This window comes from Protopterus annectens, chromosome 7.part0 (assembly GCF_019279795.1).
Source record: "Protopterus annectens isolate FY-2018-M chromosome 7.part0, PAN1.0, whole genome shotgun sequence".
Classification (NCBI taxonomy): Eukaryota; Metazoa; Chordata; order Ceratodontiformes; family Protopteridae; genus Protopterus; species Protopterus annectens.
This window is the reverse complement of record NC_056739.1, coordinates 483,474,190-483,500,104: the sequence shown is the minus strand read 5'-3', so window position 1 is coordinate 483,500,104 and position 25,915 is coordinate 483,474,190. Positions and strand designations below refer to the sequence as shown.

Sequence of the window (25,915 nt, the reverse complement as noted above, 5' to 3'; positions counted from 1 at the left end):
AAGCTGCTGTAACGTCAACATTTTGAACTTGGGAATGTCCAGATAAGTGTTGAGGGTAGATAAATCCAAAACAGGCGAGAATAAAATCCTAGGCCCACTTCTGGCATAGGGACCGGCTGTATGGCCCCTATTTGGAGTAACAGAGAAACTTGCTTGTGAGCCTCTATTCTTTGTTGAGGAGGAACTTCTGGCATGCCTTTGAAAGGAGGCAAGGTATGGAAATAAAACCTGTAGCCGTGATGTATGATATCCAACACCCATCTGTCTTGGGTAATTAAACTCCAATTTTCTTTGAAAAGAGCCAACCTTCCTCCCAAAGGTGCTGCCAGACGAGAAGGCTCTGGCAGCTGAAAAGGTAGGTCATTGGGTCTGTTTACGAAAGGACTGACCCCTGCCCTCACCCGAAGACTGTGCAGGAGAACTCCCTGTTCTAGGCCTGAAAGAGCCCTGAGCTCTGCCCTTACCACGTCTAGATCTACCCCTAGACTGGGAATCATAAGAAGGATATGTCCACCCCTTAGTAGGCCAATTTCTACTAAACTTTGGAGGCTGGACCTGCAAAAAATCTTTAACAGTCTGCATAGACTTAGCCTTGTCTTCCATTTTCTTTAAAACTGCCTCAACAGGAGGACCAAACAACACGTCAGATTGTAAAGGAGCATCTAAAATCCTTGTTTTAACATGTTCAGACAAATTTTGATCCCTTAGCCAGGCGTGCCTGCGAAGAACTGACCCAGTGGCAGCCACCCTAGACGAGGCCTGTACAGCATCAAAACCACATTGCAAAGACTGCTTACCCACCTGTTCAGAAACATGTACCAAATCCTGCAACTCTTTACAATCAATACCCACTGCCAGAGCATCAACCTTAGACTTCAATTGTGAAAGGAGATAGTTTTGGTATTTCAACATGTGAAACTGGCAATTCAAAGCCCTCATAGCAAGAGTGGAAGAAGTATAAACTTTCTTTCCCCATCTATCCAAGGCCCTAGCCTCTTTGTCTGCAGGAACCGGATTCTTTACAACAGAAGCCTTAACACCTTTAGGCCCCTGGCTAACAGTTTCTGGGTCTGCCCTAGATACTTATGAGCTTCAGGCACCCTGTAATACCTATCCGGCTTAACAGGAGCAGGAGGCAAAGAATCAGGATTAAGAGAAGCCTCTGAAAAAACATCTTCCACTACATCCAAAACAGGAGGTATAGCCAAAGGCCTATGCTGGGGTAAAAACAAAAATTCCCTAAGCCTTTTCCTGGAATCAGAGAAGTCCTGACCTTCCCACTTAAAATGCTCCCTCATGGAATGAAGAGTTTCTGAAAAAGAAAAATCCTCAGGAGGAGAAGCAGAAGGAGTAGAATCATCCACATCAGAATCAGAATAAGGAGAGTACTCCTGCAAATCTTCAGCCGAAGACTCTGAAACATCTGAAGCCTGCTCAAAACCCCCCAGCTCAGGCTCCATCCTAGGTCTCTTATCAGGAGGGGGCATAGAACCCCTAATCAAAGTAATCAAATCTTCTGCCATTTTAAGCATATGCTTCTTGGGCACAGTTCCTGAAGAGCTAGGGTAACACCAACTGAAGCCAAACCTGGCCTGCCCCTGGGAGAAGCCTTTGAAACAGAAGGAGAGGGCCTAGCCACCCTGGGAAGGGAGGGGAGTATAGTAACCTGAGAAGCCCCCTCAGCTTGACTTGCCTCCTGAGAGGCCACGTCTTGCAATAATAAAGTCTCACCCTGGGAACACAAAGAAACCTCTGGTGGAGCCACCGGCTCCACCGACACCTCTAAAGAACCGGCGTCCGGTACAGACGGTTCTTCTAGCCTAGGCTTAACTGCTTTGTCCTTGCGCTTCTTCGAAGAAGCGGGCGTCGGAGCATCCGACGGCATTTTATAATTGCACCGCTTCCCAAAGACTAACCTTGCACAATCCAACCTTCTCTTTATAGTGCGTTTATTAAATCTAGCACAAGAGCGACAGCCAACAACGTCGTGCTCAGGCCCTAAGCAAGGAATACACAAAGTATGATAATCTCTATGCGGTATCTGTTTCCCACAAGAAATGCAATTATTAACTTTTTCTGACATCCGGTAAATGACTGAGGCAAGAAAAAACTAAAATATTCCCCAACGGGGTACTTAGCCAACTTTGAACTCGATCTGAAACTTCGAAATCGAAAAATCTCAGAACGCCAACCGGCACTTGCAATGCTGCTTCTGCATCGGACCATGCGGCAAAAAAGACTGAGGATATGACGTCGGTCATGCGCATTTGTACCCTGACGTTCTGATGTCAGTCAAATGCGCCTTGACCGACGTCAGCCTTATACTTTGATATTCGGGCCGACCGAGGACAGCGGACTACCCAAGTGTAAGGACTGCAGCAATGTGAGATGAAGAACATCTTAAAATTAGCCAACACTTTATCACTACTGGCTGAGAAAGGTGACTAAACACTAGATGTCCATACCCACTCTTCGGGGACTCCTGCAACAAATGCAGGACAACACAACAATTATGCTTTGTCAAAACTACAGTCAGACTTGGAAATGTTTGTCTACATTATGTTTTTAATCATTTATTGTATCTTGCTTTTAAGTCTGCAGTAATTTACATCTCCGATTATACCCAGAAACTATTTCTGGATACTTTACTATCACACATGCTGTTAGTGAGAATTTTTAACTGAGACCTTACATAACCTTCCACAGCAAAATTCAAGTCCATTTCCTGGGATTACCTAGACCCCCCCCCCACCCCAAATAAGAAATGTTGGCAAGCATAATGCCCATGAAGTACATCATCAAAGTTATTGGTAGGTGAATATGGAAACAAAACCATTTTTTGCCCATTTTCTGTATGGTATCAAAATTAAGATGCCACGTACAAAATTGTTACCGATAAGCATACTATACGATAAGCATACTATACGACTGACCTTCATTTGCTTCTTTCTATAACTAGAGAAAGACTTTTGATCTCAGTGGTCTTTTATGGTTATAAAGATTAAAATGCACAAAAGTGAATTGTGGATGTTAGAGAATATCAATGCTCTAGTACCAAGTTTTAGACTTCCTGCCATGCAGAAGATAGCAGCTAGCCTGAATATCAGACTGTTTCACCATCTCCAACTGGTGGATAGCCACTGTTGTCCAACTTGGACAACAGGTATGAAGAGGGTGTTAGTCAACACCATCTATTGGTTTTCTTGCCTAGGGTCTATGGAGTTCGATGGTTTTGATGAGGAGCACAACTTGCCCAACAAACCCTACTACAAGACAGGATCTCTGAGTTAAGGAATAGGAAGAAAGAGTGGGGATGAGTGAATGAGGAGACCCATCCCAATCCAAGGTAGAGGGGGTGGGTGGGAAGGAGGCAGAAAAAGGTGCTGCAAAACTGATCTACTCAAACACTACACTTATGGTAAGTAATGCACACAATTGTACTATGTTCATTGTAATCAATGTTGCATGTACTGAGTTCTGGGAAGACTCTCAAAGCTTCTTGTTGGGTGGTTGGCTTCAAATGTGGTCCAGAGACAGCAAGCTCTGTAGTATGCCAGAGGCAAACCTGACTCTCAACCTACAGATGGTTCTAATGTGACAACGTTTAGTTAAGGTGTGAAAAATGAACCACGTGGCAGCCTCTAGAATGGTCTCTGTGCAGACACACCTTTGAAAAACACAGTTCTGGTGGCTTTTGGGGTGTGCTCTCACCTCGCCAGAAAGCTGTTTACCATGTTGAGAGCAACAGAAAAATGTGCAGTTTGCAATCCATTTGGAGACTATTTGCTAGCTTGCTTATGCAGTTTCCCTTCTGGAAGGGAACCAACAGCTGGTCAGAATCTGCTTGGGAAGTTTGTCTTGTGGAGGTAAAATTTTACTTGTCTGTGTACATCCAGGGAGTGTACGATTTGCTGGGTTCATATTAAATGATCGAAGATGCATTCTTTCGAATGCGTCTTGATCGAACTTGAAAGCACGAAAAGACAAAATAGCGAAACTGCATATAAGCGAATTCTTTCCCTGGGAAAGAAATCACTTGGCGGCTTCCGTTACCTTAGCCATTTTTGTCACTGTAGTGCAATCTTGGAGTTGGTATATTTATGTAATGATTTATAATTTTTTTTTTGTTTTTGTGGAACAGCGATTTTTTTTCCCTTATAAAAAAATCGCTGTTCTAAGCATTTGAGATTGTAAGCTTTCGCTAACATGGGTTAGATAAATCATCATTCGCTTTTTTAAGCGTTCGAGGATTTAACATAGACCCAACTTTGCTCTCCCTTGTTTAGGATGTTTGTAAAAAACACTGGGAAGTGTATATTATGATTTAAGTAAACTCCGTAGATCAGCTTGCACAAAGGAGGGACTGGTTTTCAAGGTGACTGTCCCTGTGGAAAACTAAGAATGGCTTCTTGCATATCAAGGCTTGATGTTCTGAAATGCACGTTGATGACGAGAATGCTACCACCATGTCAATCTTAACAGGGACCGAGACTAATAGCTCAAAGTGTGAAAGAGGAAGTCCTTCCAAGTACAACATTCAGGTCCCAGGATGGGTGGGTTCCCGCCTGAGTGGTGTGAGGTGTATTATTCCCTTCAGCAACTGTTTCATGGGACAGAAAGTGTGAATAAATTGGTGGGGAGGAACAATGGGAAGCAGGCTGATATAACAGATAGCATGGACCTTGATACTGGAGTAAGACTAGCCCTTGCTTGAACAGAAGGGAGAGGTATTCAATGGTCTTTTGGAAATTTGTCTAACAAGAGAAAACACTGGATTGGCACCAGACAGAAAACCTTTTCCAGTTAGTTATATATGACTTTCCAGTAATCCATTTTCCAGCCTCTTTCAAAACGAATAAAACATTCTGGGTGAGAGAATCGTCAGACTGGCGTAGATGACAGACATTTGTTCTGGGTAGGTGGTCAATCAGAAGTTGAAAGGTCCGTGACTTGGGTAGGGTAGTTTACATTGTATTTGACAGTGGGAGGCAAGTAAATTTCTTTTACAGATTTCATGTTTTCCTTTCATATCCAGTTTTTCAAATGGATTTTCTGCTATGGGTCCAAAAAGAAACCCCTTGTCTAAGGGAGGACCAAGGAAGTATCTAAAAAGCACCATATTCACATTCAGGAGTGTGTCTGGATACCTGGAAGGCAGTACTATTTAAATCTCTGATATCCTTCAGGAGGCTCATCTCATAGATCCCCTCTGCCTTGTATTTAATTAGTTGCTGTACTGACTCAATATTTGAGCATGTGGCACTGGTAGTTGAGAGTTCATCAAGGTGGCTCAAGAGCAAGTTTCTTACCAAATCAAGAAATTTGTTTCCCTATCAATTGGTAAGGAGTTCTTGGATGCATGCCCACTAGCTCCCTTAGACGATTCAGTAGACAACACTACTGGGTCTATCAACAGGTTCTACAAGTGTCTGTGAGACTAACACCCTAGAGAAGCAGTCAGGCCACTGGAACCAGGGGGAAGGAAGTATAGGTTTTCAAACACATCATTCAAGAGAACATGAACTAGAGGGCTCACCAGTGGTCTATGGGTAAGAAGGTTCTGAAACTCTGAACTGAGTTTGAACCTTTGAGAATTCCCTAGATTCCCAGATGAAGGCACTTCATTCTATGAAATGCTTCTCCAAAGGATAAATCCTCAGGAGGTGAGGCTGAGGATAGGATTTTCATCTGAATCCATGCCTTCATAAGTCTGAAAGGGAAAACGTTGCACATAAGCCAATTCCTTCTCATCCTCTGATTCTGAGCAATCAGAATCCCCTGGGGGAATAGTCACTTTTTCTACCCCAAGGAAGTTCATAGCAGAAGATCCTTGTTGCACAGTGGGTTGCTTGGTTTTCTGAAGTCCATTAAGTCCTTGGCCAGCCTGACCAAGTCCTGTGAAGACAACTGGGATGATGAGGCAGTGGACTTGAAAACAGCAACAGCTAAGGCAAACCTCACCACCTATTTGGTTTGGGAGCTCAGATCCTTGGGGAAGTAAAGCCTTATGCTGTAGATGGGTGGTTGCAACCTCAATCCAGTTTCCAGGGAACATCTTCCCTTAGAATGACCAAGGGGATACCTTCATCACCTACAGTCACCAAAACTCGAGCATCAGAAGCCATGCCCTTACTCAGCGGCTTCAGTCCCAGCCAATATCAGTCTGATGCCGGATTGGGAGGTGTGGGCCTGAGTTGTGGTGGCCTCTGGAAGCTGCAAAGGTACCACACCTGCATCAGCGACATGTTAAAGGGCAGACACAAAAAAGTTACTTATCCTTAAGATTCTTAGAGACGACAGCCTGGGACACCATTTCATACAAAGGCATCGCCCTACTGGAATCCATATGTTTAATAATTTTAGACTTAAATCTAGCACAGAATGGACAGTTAAGATTCTTCATGCTGTGGCTCTAAGCAGAACTGGCAAATAAGAATGAAATTATTTTGTGTGGAATCCCACAAGAAGCAAGTAACTTTAAAACATTAAAAATGTTCATTCACAAAAGGTTGAAAAAAAAGAATACCCCAGCAGAGTATTTCAAGCCAACTGATGGACTGAGACAGAGAAACACTGTGTACCATCAGACTACAAGGCAAGAAAGAAATGAAGATGTCAGGATGTCTGGTTATAAAGACAGCATCAGCCAATGCTATCGGACATCCCATGGCTGGGGAATGGTGAAAGACTGGTATGTGAACCCTATGAGCCACAATATTCAAGATTACCTGGCTCCAAATTCCTCTCTTGCAATGGAAGACATTACATATAGTCCTTCTGTGACCTGCAACTACTCTCACCATTTTGTTCTGTGGAGGAGACATCTTGCCATGCAGTCAGTGATGGTGCAGCAACTTCCACGCCTGTTAAGTCATTTCTCAGACCTTCACCTCCAAATTAGACACAAGACAACTGTTAACCCCAATGCAACTCTACTTAGGAGGGTAGCAATGCTGCACTAAAAAAGCAGGCAACCTTCCCTTCCTCTGTCTAACCACAATTTAAGATAAGGCAAAGCCAAGCTTTCTAAATATGTAGCAAGAAGCAATCAGAAATTAGTCACAGAAATGATACAGTGATATATTGAAGTTTGTAGCCTACATCTCAAACTAGATTAATTTATTTCAAATCAGCAGGATAATATAAAGCGGATGATTTTGATGCTAAAAAATGATTGGTTTCTTACCCCATAGAGCAGCACAAAGGATTTCAGAGCTGAAGCGTTTTTTGTACTTGCGTATTTCTGGAGTGTCACTATGAGGTCGTGTATTGGTTGGATTCACATTAACAACCGATCCTTTTCTTGCTTCATATTTTAGCTGCTCAAATCTGACTGGATCTGCACTAACAAAACCTGTTAGAAAAAAAAATTATTGTTATTCAAGTATACAAATCTGGTGTACTCTTGCTTGTTTAGCTGAACCAACCAACTCCCTCTATAAAGGAGGTAATTCCACTAGTGCAGATACAGAGGTGGGTTCTGGGTCTTCGAGTGGCCACATCTCCTTCCCTCTTTATCTTTAATAATTTTCTATAGCTGCCTTCCTATTCCTAGTGATGCCAAAGTAAGCTGTGAACATCTTACTTGATGCCCTATAACCCCCCACATTAATCTGGGCCAGAGAACATGCAGTATATTGCCTTTAAGCGATGGCTTCTATTGTACAGGAAAGGTAAGCAAGATTTGGGGGGTGGGACGTGATGCAGCTTCACTGATTCTGCTCTGAAAAATGGAACACTATAGCAAGTTATCCTACATTTGACCTTATTGAAACACTCCTGTATCCATGCACTGCATACCCTTTTGCTTCATGCAAGTGCTGCTACCATCCGCTGCTGTATAATGTCACTTGTTCAGTCTTTGATCCTTACACTCTTTTCATGCCTCTCAACTTAGAGCAAAAATTCCACACAAAGCCAAAAATGATACGGGGGCGTCTGGGGTACGAGGAATTGATCAAAGTAAAAAACCTTGAAAAGATTTTAAATATTACTCTAATCAACTCAAACTTGCTAGAATAGGTGTTGCACTAATATACCTTATAAGAAGGATGCAGCATTAAACTCAAATATTTGTCATTAGAGACTTCAATCTTCAAATATTTGCAAGAAAACGAACCTTATGAAAACCTCAGACATGCGGCAAAAATCTGGACATCGTATGCAATTCTGGATAGTTGTGAGGTACGAGTCTTCCTCCAGCAATCCCAGGTTCATTCTGAACCAAACAACTGCACTCTAACCTGGCCAATTTACTTGGTACATTCCAATTCAGACAAGCAAATTCAGTAATAACATCTATGGGAGTTTCACCCTCCTCAAGTCCCTCTAAAATTCTCCTGCACTGCAATAATTTGAGAAACCTCAGGTCAAATCTCTCACCTACATTACTGCCTCAGTTTTTCTGTACCTATACAATTACCTGTACCACTAGCTAGGATCCCCAACATACATCTGTCTATATTCCCAAATACATGCTTCCACTATTGAGATATCACCTACGGGCCTGCTAATTACTCAATCTACAATCCCAACAAACTTAAACAATGTCCCTTCTGTATGGTGTCTTTACTGCTTTGCTGCATTAAAGTATGCCTGGTACAGTACCTTTTATGGCATCACCTGCTTCAACAACTCCTCAGATACAATGAACAGCTAATGCAAACTGATAAGCTAAACTAAGGAATAAACATTCACACTCTTCATTGCCCTAGCCTCTGCAACATGCATCAGTGGAAATTCTGAGAATATAAATCTGTTCATAGGTGTGTACTAAGCTAATGGCCCTGGAGCCTTTACAAGTCTAGCCCATAGGATTACCCTGGCATCGTGCCACCCAACCTTAGTTCCTAGTGTCTCTGTCGAGTAGAGCCACTGGAGTGATCCCCGGTGTGAATTTTCTATTTCCCATCCACTCATCAAGATTTCTCTTGAAGAAGGCCAGTGAGGTGCTCTGCTTGACATGTATGGGAAGTCTATTCCATAGCATGGGCAGTCACCGGGTTATTAACCTGTCCCTCCAGCATGTTCTGTTGATTGTGGTAATGAGGTTGAGGTCTCTAAAACGTGTGGTGCGGAGGGATTAGGATTTCTTTAGATGCAGCATTTCTAACAGAGCTGGGTCAGACATGGCTTTGTAAATCAAGCAGAGATTGCCTCTAAGTATGCGATATGAGACAGAGAATAGTTGGGAGTTTTTTTGAGTCTGTCCATATAGGACAAAGGTTTAAGGCCTAGGATCCTCTTTGTGAGGTACTTTTGCGGCCTCTCCAGTTGTTGCATGTGTCTAGTGAGGTACATGCCAAATGGGGCATTGTAATCTATGATTGGCCTAATGAGGGAAGAGTAGAGGGAGACAATGACCTCTTTCTTCCTGGATGCAAAACCCTTAGTAATGAGATGTGCCACATAGGACTTTCTGACCACAGTGGCAACACGGTGGTCAAAAGAGAGACTGCGGTTAACCTGTGTTCCTAGATCTCTTATAACACCTTCTGTGTTCAGTGGACTACCATCAATGTGGTAATTTAAGGGAACCGGGTTTTTCCCAAAGGGGATGAAGACATTTTTTGGCACTTAAGGCCATAGTTCTGACACCAGTCGTTGGTCTCACTGAGCCCTTTCTGTAGGATGTCAACATCACTTGCGTTGTTAATAGCGCCCAACTTGCAATCAATAACTCCCAACTGTAGTCATCTGCGAACTTAGTCAACCAGAATCCCTTTGTGATGGCCTAACTTCAGAGAAGTAGATACCAAACAGGAGAGGACCCAGGACCGAACCCTGTGGGACTCCACTCATGACTGGTCGGCAGTCTTACTTGGAGTCAGCTATTTTCACACTGTGGGTTCTATCTGCGAGCCAGTTTGCAACCCACCTAGTGATATAGGGGTTGATGCCTAGCTTACTAAGTTTTTCTATGACTCCTGAGTGGGGAATGATATCAAAGGCCTTGCCCAGATCAAGGTAGGCTGTATGAACCACCTTACCTTCATCCACAGCTCTGGTGACTGACTCAAAGAAGTCAACCAAGTTGAGCAGGCATGATCTACCCTTCGCAAAACCAAACTGTGTAGGATCCAGAGTTTGGAGATTTCCTATATCCTTGTTTATTAGGTCCATGATAATGGGTCCCATAGCTTTGCATATCAGACTCGTCAGGTTAATGGGGCGATAGTTCCCGGGGTCTGTAATTGCTCCTCCTTTGTGGAGAGGGATGACTGTAGCAGTGTGCCATTCGGTAAGGACAAAGCCTGTGACGAGGCTGTGATTGAACAGGGCACACAGGTGAGGTGCCAGTTCACTCTGTAGTTCATGAAGAACACAAGAAAGGATATTGTCAGGTCCCATAGAAGCTGGATTCTTGGCCTTAGACAGTGCTGTTTTAACCTGTGCAGCAGTAATACTGGGTGCCTGGCAATCTACTGGTATTGTGACTGGTCCTTTGGGGGGGGGGGTTACTTTAGTACTGAATCTGTCTACCAGTATATTTGCAATATCTGTTGGGTCTGTATAGGAGGTACCATTGTGCAGTAGCTCAGAGCAAATCTGGGTATTGCCATGGAGATTTTTTTACATGACTATCGAAGGTATTGTGGTTGTCTTTACTGTCTGCTGCAATTCTGCTTTCATAGCTAGCTTTAGAGGATTTGATGAGGGATCTCAACCTTTTGTTGAGGCTGATAAGGGAGTTTTTCCAGTCTTGGGACTTCACTTTATTCCGCATCAGTTTCCTCCTCATGTTGTCGAGTTTGTTTATGGCAGGGGACCAGCAGATCGGCTTCCTTTTTTTTTTTGAAGAGAGTGACTTAGTTCTATTGGGTATATTGAGCACCACGCATTTGTGTATGTATTTGTACAGTGCGTACTGGTGTATGATTTGGCAGTCATGCAACTATTCTCCATTTGCATGGGGGACGTGAAGTTAGTCACCTCTGTTTTCAGGACCCCAAAGTTAACTTTGGAGAAGTTTTTCATGGTGGTTACCTTTGTTGTGGGTGGGTGGGAGGGATGTGGATTTCTCATCAGGTTTATAACATTTGTTTCATTTTACATGACCAAACCCACTACCCCAGAAGCAAGAAAAAAATTATTCTCAAGCTATGATGTAATGGCATTTATCTCGGGACTTTAATCGTGAAGCAATAACTTAATTGTTAAAACATGCAGTACACAGGTACTGCCAGACTTCAACAGGTGAGGGCTTTGTCAAACAATGACAAATGACATACCAATCTAAGCATAAAACATAAGCAGCATTTCTTAAGATCCTTGCCTCCATAATGTTCTCAACTAAACGAATGCGGTTTAAAGTCAAAGAGAAAATAAATACCAGTGCTTATGTGAGAAATGACACTCCTACATGTCCCAAATATCGATACCTTCAGAAACTGCACCACCACACAAAGACAAAACCATCTGTCATAACTGAACAGGAGAAAGGGAGACCTAGATTTACAGTGACCCAAATAGCCCACCATAAATAGTTCCTTTACGAGTCTATAAATTCCACTTCTCCTTGAACATTGGCTTTTAGCAGCGTCTTGTATAGATGCAGGCACTTAGAAACTAAATTCCCTGTTTAAAACATCCCCTATAACCTTTGGGAGTCCAGCTGACGTTGTGTTTCTGTGCCCCTATAACTTCACCCAGTATTCAATTTCACAAACAGCAATGTGTTTGTACGCCAAGGAGCACAGCAACATGAATTCAGTCACACACAGCCTAGTTGCAGGTGATACCTTCCCAGCACCTGTTAGCCTGCGGTACCACCCCTCTGTAATTCAACTAAAAAGACCTGTCACCATGGATGGGCACTTTCCATTTTCTGTGCCAGCTTGGTACACGTTTATCCTAAACCAATGTAGGAATTCTCATGTTCACAGACAACTAATCCTTAGAGAAACAGAAACAGTGTGCGTGAAATGTAACTATACAATGTCGCTGGAGGCAAGAGACTCGCTCAAAGTAACAGAAAAGGTTGTCAGTAATTTAAGCATTGCACCCACCACATATAGCCACCATACACTGAGGTACTTAAAAGCAACTTTCCTATACTCCAGATACCTCCTACACATTTGTCCTACAACAGGAATGCTCAGCATCCCCAAAGGCACGCCACCAAAACAAATACAACACAACAGTTAAAGCCCTACCCTTTGGAGCCTAAACTATAAGGCCCATAAGGCACCAGCACACTACCCAATATTTTAATTATAGGAGACTCCATTCTGAGATGTACATGTGTTACACTCACCAGGCTAAAAAAGAGAACAGAGTTTTCTATTAGCGATCAGAACTGGCCAAATCACCCACTCACCCAAGTCATTAGACCACAAGTCCCAGTATGACAGTCATGTGGGTGTAAATGACCCAAGATGTACCTTCTTGAACTATATGAAGAGTGACATTATGGAGCTCTTGGACTGTGTCCCAGGTGGTTGCGTGCCTAGCACTGAGCAGCATTCTACCTCCACCAAGGATGATGCCACAGTATAAACTAAAGATGGACTACAATAACCAGCTTAGTTTCTAATGTCATTCCAATGGCGTACAGTATTTGCCAGCATGGTAGGATATGGTCAGCAAACCATGTTGCTTTACCAAGAATGGTATGCATCTGTCTCCTCAAAGCTTCTGAATTCTGGATAAGATACCGTCCTTGACCCACAGTGCCTTTCTCAGGCAACGCTAAACCTTCTGATATAGCAGAACCAACCCAAGGGAATCTAAAGGTGTTACTGGCCAGTGCCAGGAGTCTAACAAAACTCCCTTCAGGCTCTCCTCACCATGGAGAATGTGGATATCTATGCAGTTACTGAGACATGGTTTAAAGCCACAGACAGCACACCAGCAGTGCAGGGCTACAATGCCTTCCACACATTCAGGCCAGTTACTGCACATGCAAGCACCAAAAGTAGATTAGTCTCAATCTATAACAAATTACCTTATGACTATGGTGCACTTGAGCTTCTCTATGTCCAAATTTCCATAGGCAAAGTCCCATATATCCTTGCAAGCTACAGGTCCACCTTCTATGACAAAGACGCCCATGACTCATATTTCAGCTTACTGGAGGCTCTCACCATTTAACCCAGTATCAAATTCAAGGGTAACTTCAACCACCTCACTATCAAATGGAATATTTACACAACTCCACTTACAGGCCCAGAGATTCCTGTACATTTTATATACAAAACACCTTGTTCCACATGGACCATATGCCTACTATGGTTATGAATATACTTGACCTAGTTATCATTGACATGAAAGAATGCCCCCCCCCCCCCCCCAAAGTGTAGTATCCTAGTTAAGCCAGACTACAAAGCTGTCTCCTTCATAATAAAAAGCAATTATGTGACCTTGGCTAACCCCATAACATTTAGGAATGATTCTAAGGCAAATTTCTTACTACTAGTGATAGCCTCCCCCCTGCCACCCTGAGAACATAGCTGCTTATGTGCAATTGTTTTCAGAAATCTTGTACAATGTTAATAAATCCAGAGGCAACTGTGCTTACCCAGTAAAGCCTAGAACTCAAGAAACAAACAGCCCTGGAGGAATCAAAATAAACATGTTGCACAACAAAAGAAAAGTCTAGATTAGGAAGTGTTACACCCAGCATGATAAAAAAAGCAATCTAAAAAAACTAAGAAAGCCAAATTTAAAAGTAAAGACAGCCTCCCAGGCAAATGACAACCACAAGCCTTTCTTTAGCTATGTCAGAAACCTCATAGTCAGCAATGATAATACAGCCACCTACACGTGGCCAGAATCAAATTAAAGGGGAACTTCAACCACCTCACTATCAAATCTGCTGGTGGAAATATTTGGCTCCAATTTTACACCCTTTCTCCATCATCTGACCCCCAGGAAAAGGATCAAACAATACTACTCATCATTACGGGCGCAGGCCCTAGATGTACTCTCCAAGATTAAAACACTGCATTGATGGATCCAGATAACATCCAAGGATGCCTCAAACAGCCAGAAACAACCTACAGGAAGCACTGTAGTCAAGAGTTTAGCCATAGCCTCCAGACAGGCTTTGTGCCATGCAAATGGAGAACTGCAAGTCATCCCGCTGCATAGGGGCGAGCTGTTAAATCTTGGGAGCTACAAACACAAGTCTGACTAGACTTGAATGCAAAGCCATGGAAAAATCATGAAAACCATTACGGACTCAGAAAACTTTCAAAACAGTGTATCCAATCTAGTTTGATTTTGTCAAGGGCAGATCTTGCCTACTCAACCTGGACGACTTATATTAAAGTACGTCACCAAAGCAATGGATGAGGGCAAAGCAGTGTGTACTGCTTACCTTGACCTGGATAAGGTACTGGATACAATATCCCACTTGGGCATTATGAACAAACCATGGATATAGGCATAAGCCCACTATGTTACATGCTGGTCCAAAGAGAGATTCTCCAATGAAAACAATGTTCCAATCGAAAACCACTGCCCACAAGAGCAAGGAACTGGATGTGCTGTATTAACAAACATGAATATTAAAATAGTGACATGGAAAACTAATCAGAACCAATAGTACCATGAAAAAGGTACACACACCTTTCTGACATTTAAATATTAATGTTTAAGGGGCCGAGACTTAAGAACCGTCTTCAAAACATAGCCAGAATTAGGCACCCGCTGAACCAGAGGCTGCGGGGAGCCCCCAATCATCTCCCTGCATATAAGAGCCCCACATGAAGCAGCCGTGGGTTTCTCCATCTCATCTCCTTGCTCGGTGCCTCATTCACTCGGCTGTATAGCATTGTCGCACGTTTCCATTTTTTTTTTTGACTCGGCTGTATAGCACTGTCACACGTTTCCATTTTTTTTTTTTTTTTTTTTTGAAAGAACTTGCTTCCTTGACTGCTGCAGCCAATCAGGTCCCTTGCTTCACTTGTAAGCTGCACTCAATCACGACCGCTTCAGTGAAGCAAAGGACCTGACTGGCTGCAGCAGTCAAGGAAGCAAGTTCTTGTTTCCTGATTGACTTTGTGGGTCAGTTCTGTGGATTTTTGGTATTAGGCATACCTCTGAACTGCCCAGATTTCTTTAAGAAAGTCCAGATTTTTAATTCATATTTTTGGTCTGTTCTTCATAACATTTATGGTTTTCTTATAAATGAGCGAGTATTGAAGTCACTAAATAATGGGAGACATTTAAGTTTCAGACTTTATATTAGGTTTGACACCTTTTCAAATGCATAAAGTGGGACATTTTTTGAAGAAAGGAGAGATTGTGCAGGACAAAAAAAAAACTAACAGCCAATGCGAAAGTTAATTTTTTTTCAAAACAAACTTATTCTTGTAGCATTTGAGTTGCTTATGTTATCTTGTACAACACTTAAATGTTTCAGATATAAAATGACTGTTTTATACAACTATTAAAGAAAACTTGTGAAATATATTTTCTCCTAAAATCTTAAAACATTTGCCATTTTTTTAGTTTTTTTTTTCAAAGTACACAACTGCCCAAAGAGGGACTATCCCTTGGCAAAGAGGGACGGGTGGTAACCCTAACTTATATCCTTCAGAAAATGTATGCTAAAACAAAGCCTAAAAACTAGTGTAAGGTTATGTGAGCAATATTTACAGTGTCCCTATTTTTAAGCCTTTGCACACACCCCCAAACAGTCACAAGGACTCAAGGGCTTTAAACAGAAAATAAGTTACATGACAACTATCCCTGCCAACGGGTTCTCTATCTGTCCCCCACTTGCTGAATCCTTGGCCACTGGCCGCATCTGCCAAACCAGCCACAAGGACTCAAGCTTTAAACAGAAAATAGGTTACTGTAGGTGTCTAGCTACATTTCCCTCAGCCTGCTACTGTAGAAAGTACCTGGTCTAAAGCAGAAATAACTGGCTCTACCCACGGCTAGGGACGGCAGCTGCACTCCCACTCCCATCTGCTGTAAATACATTCCCCAGTTAACTTTTTCTTTTTAGTTATCAGTAAACCAAGATAAAGCTCTACGCGAAAAAAGGTAACCCAGTAGATGCACTGAAATTGCCCGATTGTAAAATAGAGGCAAAAAGGTACTTAAACTGACTTTTTGTCTGCTTCTAATCAGGTATCTAACCAGAAAGGAGACAGCTGAAATCAGGTCTATAGATTGTTTTTCCATACTAGATTCTAATAATTCTTAACAATTTGGCTATCTAGACACTTACCCTGCAATCTTTAGCCCGGGGTGGGGGGGTGGGGGGGTTCTATGAACTCAGGTCTATAGATGGTTGTTTGCAGCATTTGCTGCTCAATTTCTCCTGAACTAACTACTTCACATTACCTGTGGCCACTACCACCCCCCCCCTCCAATATTGTCCCAGCAAAGTTTTTTTTAAACCCCTGGAGCCATCTTGACTTACTCACAGCAGCTGCCAATTCCCTTCAGCTCGTGGTGCATCTCATTGTAAGTGTTTGAGCTTTATTTTTTATATTACAGCTAAGGTCTCTACAAACTCAATTGTTCTACTGCTTTGTTTCTGTCAGCATTGCTACTATTGCAGAACTGGTCTCCTATTTATAAAAGTTGTAGACAAAGTGTTACAATGCATCATTTTCCAGTCTGAAATGGTCCTTAGTGTGCTTAGTGCTGCTAGCACTTACAGATGCTATAGTTTCAAACTGGTTTGCTACTCCTCATCACTTTTGTTTAGTACATACTTTTTAGTTAAAATAGATGCTAAGCAGTGTGACTGAGTGTTCTGTGATTCAGTGTGAAGGAAAGCAATAACTTAAATACAGAACACCATATTACGGCTAAAAGTCCTGTTTTGCTGCCAAGTCAGAGCGAACCTTTGTTGTTTTAACTGCTGTACCATGAGAAATATTATAGCAATGTAGATATGTAAATGTCTGTGTGTTGCGATGTTTAAGTACTGTTGTATACAACTTATGATAGTTTACTACTGCTATATCTGTGATAGAACTGTCTCTTTAAATTCATGGGCTACCTAAATTATCTGGTATATATCACCAAGTCAGGTTTTTTTTTTTTTTTTTTTTATGTCAAGGGCCTCATATGCAAATGCATAACAGTTGCCCGAGCCTTTTTTACTAAACACTTTGTACCTGTGTAAATAGTGTAACATGCTGCTACACTTAAACCCAATACCCCTTCCTGCCTGGGTGATAAATAGAAGTTATGTTCTTACCATAACGTTCCATGTTAGTTGTCTTCTTCTCGCCTTCTTTCTTGCTGGATGGATGGGTTCGGAGCCGACCTCGGCTCCGACTCGGCCACTCTAAAAGCTCGAGAGTTGGATCCACCAGCTCGAGGCTCCCCTTATATCCCACAATGCTAGGCGGTATTACCTCAGATCTCGTTTGTAAGCTAGGCCCAGCCAATAATAAAAACCAAAACTACTGGAAATGGGAGAACCCACCTCTATAAAAAGGAAGGGAAGAAGGTGACCTGAAGCCTGATCAAGGAATATATGCACAGCAGAGCATATACTTATAGCAATAGAGGTGGTAGAAAGAGAGGTCACAATCAAACTCCTCTAGGTCTGTCCAGGCTAGGGGGAAGGAGGGTGGGGCCTTAAGAAAGAAGGCGAAGAAGACAACTAACATGGAACGTTATGGTAAGAACATAACTTCTATATGTTAAGTTGTCTATCTCGCCTTCATTCTTGCTGGATGGGACCGCGTCCCTAGCACCTTGTCCCGGGTGGCCTATCGGAACAGACTCTTGAGAACAGTGGAACCAAAGTTAGCTCTATGTCTAGAAGCCAAATCCAACTTATAATGAGAAATGAAAGTGTGAGGAGTAGCCCAAGTAGCCGCTGCACAAATGGTGTCAATAGGCAGCCTGTCTTGGAAGGCTATAGAAGTAGCCAAAGCTCTGGTGGAGTGGGCCTTAGGTTTGTTAGGCAGCTTTTGGTGTCTAATTTCATAAACAAAGGAAATCAGAAATGTTAGCCATCTGGAGAGTGATACCTTCGAAACTGAAAGTCACTTTCTGCCTTCTGCATAAGAGACAAACAACTGGTCAGTTTTTCTGATCTGTTTGGTCCTATCCAAATAATACCTTAACTGACGATGAACATCTAGCCAATGCAATTTTTGTTCAGACCTGTTAGAAAAGTTAGGAAAAAACACAGGGAGGTCAATGCTTTGATTTAGGTTAGACGCAGAGGCTACTTTAGGTAAAAAAGATGGATTGGTTCGTAAGGCCACCCTGTCTTTATGAAACAATAGATACGGTGGTCGACTGCTAAGTGCATGAAGTTCTGAGTCCCTTCTAGCTGAAGTAATGGCTACCAGAAAGAGAGTCTTCCAGGATAGCAATTTCAATGAACAGGAAGCTGCAGGTTCGAAAGGGGGAAGAATCAAAGATGTGAGAACTAAATTAAGGTCCCAAGAAGGAGGAGGATTTCTTATAGGAGGTCTGAGAAGAAAAACTCCTTCAAAAAGCTTTGCAAAGCTTGTGAGACATGATGGCAGAATCTGAAATGCCCACATGAAAATTAGATATAGCTGCCAATTGGACTTTGAGAGTAGAAGGAGATGAACCTGCGTGAAAGAGTTCAGCTAGAAAATCAAGAACTATTTGGATGGGAGCAGTGAAAGGATCTAAGTCCCTTCCTTGAGCCCAACAGGCAAAACGTTTCCACTTACTAAGATAAATCTTTCGAGTGGAAGATTTATGGGAAGCTATCAAAATATCTCGAACAGTGTGAGATATTTGAGGAAGCCTGGCTAAGGTTGGAACTGGAGGAACCAAGCAGTGAGGTTCAAAGATGGGAGGGAGTGATGAAACTGACCTGACTGATGGATCAAAAGATCTGGAACTAGGTCCAGATGCCAGGGTTGCTCCAACAGAAATTGAATTAGAAAGGGGAACCAAACCTGTCGAGGCCAGTAAGGAGCAATGAGGATCAATGAGGCCTTCTGAGCAATAGCTTTCTGTATCACTTGAGAAATTAGTGGGAAGGGAGGGAATGCATACAGAAGTCCCCGGGGCCAAACTTGGACTAGAGCGTCTCTGCTGGGCTGGCCTGGTAAGGGGAAGAGGGTGAAATAATCTTTGCACTTGCTGTTTTGGGGAGTAGCAAAAAGGTCGCAGCAAGGCTGACCCCATTTGAGAAAAACTTTCTCCAAGATAGAATCTTTCAGAGACCACTCGTGAGGCATGAGGATAGCTCTGCTCAACTTGTCCGCGATAAGATTGGACTTCCCGGGAATGTGCATTGCTACCAGAAAACGCTGAGAAGAAATCGCCCATTGCCACAGTCTGAGTGCTTCTCGACATAGGGGGTAGGACTTGGTTCCGCCTTGTTTGTTGATATACCACACTACAGACATGTTGTCCGTCTGAATTGCTATCGTTCCCAAGGGAAGAGAGTCTTGAAGGGCTTGCAACGCTAAAAGCACTGCTCTCATCTCTAGAACATTTATATGCAAGTGGCATTCGATTGGTTGCCATATGCCCTGGACTGTTCTGCCCTGATAATGCCCCCCCCCACCCAATCAGGGAGGCGTCCGTTGTCAGAGTAGCAACCGGGGGGGGGGGGAGAGGACAAAGGGTCTTCCTAGGAAGAGCTGGGGGGAAGAAATCCACCAAAGAAGATGATTCCTGCATGCTTGCGTAATCACAATGGTGTGGGACATCGGAAGTTGTTGGTACGACCACTGTGTGAAGAGCATCCATTGAAGGATTCTCATGTGAAATCTGGCTAAAAGAAGTAGAGGGATAGCAGCCGCCATAATCCCCAGTACTTTTAGAACCAATCTGACTTTGACTCTGTTGCTGTGGAATAGAAGGGAGACCAGTTTGTGTATGTCTGCTATTCTTTGGTCTGTAAGTCTTGCAGACATGTTGACTGTATCTAGATTTGCCTATGAAGGTAATAACACGACAAGGCGACAAAACAGACTTTTCGCAATTTATTGAGATACCTAACTTTTGAAAAATGCGAAAGGTGTAGTCTCTGGCAATCAGAAGAAGATGCTTGGTAGGAGCTGTGAGGAGCCAGTCGTCTAAGTATGGAAACACCTGGAATCCTTGACGTCTCAGATGAGAAGCTACCACTGCCATGCATTTGGTAAACACCCGGGGGGCAGTAGTGAGTCCAAAGGGCAGGGCTCTGAATTGAAAGTGACTGGTTCCCAGCCTGAAGCGGAGGAATCTCCTGGAGCGTCTGTTCATTTTTATATGATAGTACGCATCCTGAAGGTCTATAGAGCACATCCAGTTTTCCTTTCCCAATAGGGGTAGGATGGATTGTAGAGTGACCATCCGAAATCTTGTTTTCTTGACAGACTTGTTCAAGATACTGAGATCCAAAATTGGTCTCCAGTCCCGTTTTCTTTGGAACCAAAAAGAACCTGGAGTAGATTCCGGATCCTTGCTGGTCTGCTGGCACTGGCTGAATGGCTCTTTTTGCAAGCAGCTTTGAAATTTCCAATGCTGCTAGATCCCTTTGAGCGGGTGGAACATCTGGAAGGGATTTTTTGTATTGGGTTGGAATGCGAAAGAACGGAATGGAATAGCCTTCGGAAATGATGGACTGTACCCACTTGTCTTGAGTTAGGGATCGCCAGGCTTCTGGGTACAGTGATAATCTTCCCCCGACTGCCTCCAAAGGTGGACAGTCGGGCAACACCTCAGGGATGCTGGAAGGGCTTATCGGAAAAGGTTTCTCGATTGCCCTGGTTCTGCAGACCCCCCCTGCCTCTAGGGCGACGTCTACCATTATTGTTCCCCCCTCTGCCTCTAGAGGGGAACCGACTCTGTGCGTCAGGCAAAGTTCCTTGAGATTGTTTGCGGAACCACATCTTTCCACTTTTCTGGCCTTTGGGGTAAGGTCTAGAAGGAGTAGAAAAACGGACTCCGACGGCAGAAAGAGTTTTGCCATCTGTCTCGCACCTTGTCAAGGTTTCTTTCACTTGAGGACCAAAAAGAGACGATCCATCAAACGGGGAATTAGTGAAAGATGTTTTAAAGGGGTCTGCAAAATTGCACAGCCGCATCCAGGCATGCCGGCGTAAGGCCACACCTGTCCCTGCGGCTCTGCTCGCTCAATCAGCCGCATATGAAAGGAGGCGCATGGAGGAGTTAGCTATAGAATTTAGGGTAGCCAGCTGAGTGTTCATCTTATCCTGAAAACCCGCAGCTGAAGGATCCTTTAACATCTCACTCACTTCCTTGATCAGGTCTCTTTGAAGACGAGTGAAATGACAGAGGTAGTTCAGCGAACGCATAGCAAAGGTTGCTGACGAAAACATCCGCTTCCCGTACCTGTCCATAGACCTAGATTCCTTGTTAGGAGGATGGACAGGCACCGAAGGATCAGCTAGCTCCTCCTTAGTGGCAGCAACTACCACCATAGCATCCACAGAAACTCCCTTAGTCAGGAATTGCTTATCTGCTGGTGCTGTGATAAACTTTGAAGGTCTCCTGGGGGTAGGGTCCACTGAGTCAGGAGCCGTCCAAGCCTTTTTTGCTACCACCTGCATGAGGGGGTCAAAGGGGGGGGCACCCAGGAGGTGGAAGGGCGAGAGCCAAACGCCTCAAGATACACAGATTCATCCTCCGAAGGGTTAAGGGCTGGCCAATTTCCCCTTTGTTTCAGGATCTCTAGAATGTCTGCAAAGGAGACATCTTCAGAAGGGGAACGGGGGGAACCCTCGGAATCCTCTAAATCTGTGTCAGAGGTGACAGACTCAGGTGAGTCTATGTGCTTCCTCTTACACTTTCTCTTCCTAGGGGGCTCCCCTGCCAATTCAGGAGAGGCCTCGGAAGAGGATGAGATCCCCACAGGGGATTCTTGAGGACTGGCTCTCTGCGGTCTGGGATGAGGGAGTGAGTAGACATAACCTGAGGCACCGAAGAGGGAGGGGCGGACGGAGCCGACTGTGGAGTTGAACCAGGTTCCAACACACTCCGCATGACCTCGAACGCACCTCTGTCAGGCAGAGCCAGAGGTCCCCGCTCCGAGAAGCTGAAAACCTCCCTCGGCACCGACAGCGATGGCTCCGAGGCCGATGTCAGAGCCGAACTCACCAGCGCCGAAGCACCGAGAGGGAGAGCAGGGTCGGACAAGGGTCCGATGCCACTCACCCCCTCGGAGCCGACGAGGGAAGTCCGGCGCCGAGATTCTTCCAAGGAAGAAATCGGAGCCGAAGACAATTGTATCGGCTCCGACGGTATCACAGTCTCGGGTCCGAAATGCCCCGGCTCCGAGCTCAAAGGAGTCGGAGGAGGAATATTCTGAGAAATAGGGTTGAGCATCGACTGATGAGTCGGGCTCTGAAGCATCTGGGCCAGTGCCTCGGACTTAAGAAGTCGACTCACTACCCTCTGAAGGTCATGGTCCGAAAGCCTCGAAGACCTAGAGGAGTGCGATCTATGGCTCCGTTCAGACAGCAGGGGAGAAGCTGGAGCCGAATGAGCCGAGGGACGGTGACCTTGACCTCTTCCTAGATGTCGGCTCCGAAAGCCTGATCGGAGCCGACGTAGCAATTTCCAAAAACCTCGGCTCCGGCCGGAGCCGAGGGAACCACCGAAGTGGAAGTTAGAGTCTCATCGGCTCCAGCCGGAGCCGATGCAGGAGTAGACTTAGAAGTCTTAGGTGCCGACTCAGTACTTGGAGTCGAAGACCTAGAAGCCTTAGAGGGTTTGCCCGAAGATGCAGTCGGGGGACCCTCAGGCTTTAACAAGCCCCGTAAAATAAGCTTGTTCTTTCTTTCCTGCAGGACTTTAGGGCTGAAGTCATGGCATACAGCACAAGAGTCCTGCAGGTGTAAAGGTCCCAGGCAGTACACACAAGAAGTGTGACCGTCTGTCAGAGACATTTTCTGACAGCACGAGTCACTTCTTGAAGCCTGAGACCTTTGAATCCTTGGACATATCAAGGAACAAGTGTAACCACACACAAACACAAACACACCGATTACACTATACATTAATAACAAAAAACTTAAACTAAATAAATTAGCTAGAAGAAAGGGATAACAAAACCTTTAAGATAAGGGGATACTGTATGGAAGACTAATTTAAAGGGTTTTAATAAACTTTTTTAAACTATTTCCTACACTGACCTGAAGCCGGTGAAGCAACACATCTCGATAGCTGTAGCGGCAAACGAGATCTGAGGTAATACCGCATAGCATTGTGGGATATAAGGGGAGCCTCGAGCCGGTGGATCCAACTCTCGAGCTTTTAGAGTGGCCGAGTCGGAGCCGAGGTCGGCTCCGAACCCATCCATCCAGCAAGAATGAAGGAGAGATAGACAACTTAACATTTTATTATTTCAGTTACTTTTTATAGCACTTCTCTCTCATTCCCCTTTCAGAGACATTAACGTAATAATTGTTTTTGTCTCCATATTTTCATTTAGTGACCACTGTCCCTGCGAATGGGTTCTCTCTCAGTCCCCCACTTGCTGAATCCTTGGCCATTGGCCGCATCTGCAGTGAAGAAACCAGCCACAAGGACACAAGGGCTGTAAACAGAAAATAAGTTACTGTAGGTGTCTAGCTACGTTTCCCCCTCAGCCTGCTACTGCAGAAAGTACCTGGTCTAAAACAGAAATAACTGTCTCTACCCATGGCTAAGGACAGCAGCTGCACCCCCATCTGCTGTAAATACATTCCCCAGTTAACTTTTTCTTTTTAGTTATCAGTAAACCAAGATAAAGCTCTAGGCGATAAAAGGTAACCTAGTAGATACACTGGAATTGGCCACTTGTAAAACAGAAGCAAAAGGTACTTAAAACTGCCACTTTTTCTCTGCTTCAAACTTGGTATCTACCCAGAAAGGACACAGCTGAAATCAAGTCTACAGATTGTTTTTCCCTACTAGATTCTAATAACTCCTAACAATTTGGCTATTTAGACACTTACCCTGCAATCTTTAGCCTGGGGGGGGGGGGGTTCTAGCCCACTTCGTTCACTACGCACACTCCACTCCCCTCCCTGCCCCCTATTCTCACCCACCCCCAGTACCTCTGCATTTATTCATAGCCTTAACCCCACCCCTAATTGCCAGCATTTAGGCTACACCACTACCCACCCTTCCCCCTACATCCAACACAATCATGCTAGTACCTAATATAATAACAATCCTAACCTGCGTACTTCTAGCTCACGTTACATCCTACCAAGGCTCCAGTCACATGCCCAAACAACTTCCACTGTACTCTCTCAACACCATCCCTCAAACATTTACACTATAACTACACAACCCCTGCCACCAAAATCAACCTCCCAATACACACACTCCATTACCAAACACCTAACACACTCAAAAATAAAATAAGATACCATAAGCAGTTTACTATGTACATAAAACATATCCTAAACACCCTCTATAAACTAGCCCTCGCTGGAGACATCCATCCAAACCCTGGTCCTCCCAAATCCAACCCAACCACAAAAACCCTAGTCCAAGCACCCCCACAACTCAACTCCTAGCCAAAAAGAAAACAACAGACCTGCTTATAATGTCCCTAAACATCAGAAGCATATGTAATAAAATCTAAGAACTACACGCCAGCATAAGCATATATTCCCCAGATATTCTCTTCCTAACTGAAACCTTGCTCAAACCTCACATCAAAAGTGAGGAAATACTTCCACCTGAATACAACATCCTTCGCATAGATAGAGTGTCCAAAAAAGGAGGTGGTGTAGCATTGATATTTAAACACCACCTCAGTATTCAACTCCTAAACTCATCTGCCCCTCACCACAACAATGAAGAAATCCTTTATGCCAATCTCAAACTAAACCCAAAAAAACTATCATAGGATGCTACTTCCCACCAGGGCAAAATATTACACCCCTAGAAAATCCCCTGACCTGGGCTACTCTATCTCTACCCCAGGAAACCATCATTCTCGGTGGCTTTAACATCAACTGGATATCCTGTAATAACATTCTCCCAACCATTCACCATGGGTTCACTTAACTCATTCAATCCCCTATCCAAATCAACAAAAACCTTAACAATCATACCTTGACTGGATCCTAGTCAACAAACCCTCTCACCCTTACCTAGCAGGCTGCTTACCTGACAGTCTTAGTGATCACTCCCCCACTTTCCTAATTCGGCACCACACAGTCTGAAGCTCATTATCCACAGGCAAATACTGAACAAATCCAACTTCAACCCCAACTCCTTCATCTCCTCCCTGCAAAAAAATTAACTGGTCACCACTAAAATACCTCAACCTAGATGAGGCTTGTCCACTTCTTCAACAGTACCTTCCTCTCCATCCTAAACACCCATGCTCCTGTAAAGAAATGCCAAAGTCAGATCCAGGTGTGGCCCACGGTTACAAAAGACTAGCAGAACCCTAATGAAATCCAGAGATAAGGCCTGGGAGCACTGGCGACTAACAAAAAATAACACAGGCAATCATTCCTTAAACTGCACAATAAAGCCAAAAAGCATATAAAGTTTGACAAATCCCTCTACTATAAATCCACCCTAAACTCTACCAACCACAACCCTAAGCAATTCTTTTCCACTATTAACACCATTCTCCACCCAGGGAAGATTGATACCCGCCAGCCGTCCATTCCCCCCTCCTCCAGCAGTATTGCTGAATCCTTCAACAAACACTTCACAGAAACTATAACATCTCTAAACAACTCTTCCCTACAACAGCCCCCCCCAACTCCAAACCCTAAACCCCCCACTCCTCTATTCTTCTTCACCTCAGTACATACCTCCAACATAAAAAGACGGTCAAAACTTAAACCCACCAAACTCGCAGCTGTCAACCTCCCCTCTGAATACTTGAAAATTGCAGCTGATACACTAGCCTACCCAATTTCAATTCTAATCAACCGTTCCATAACAGAAGGCTATGTTCCCTCAATATGGAAAATATCCTACATCATTCCCCTTCACAAAGGCACCCCCTCCACTGACCTCTCCAATTACCGTCCTA

The 25,915-nt window shown here is 43.9% G+C and overlaps 1 protein-coding gene across 1 annotated transcript in view; it reads right to left on the bottom strand.

Annotated features, from left to right (window-relative positions):
* Positions 1–25,915, bottom strand: part of MINK1 (misshapen like kinase 1) — a 1,658,622-nt gene that overhangs the window by 161,449 nt on the left and 1,471,258 nt on the right. The window contains exon 28 of the mRNA XM_044077078.1: positions 7,187–7,354. Within this exon, the coding sequence (XP_043933013.1) occupies positions 7,187–7,354 (168 nt within the window). The remainder of the gene's footprint in view (positions 1–7,186; positions 7,355–25,915) is intronic.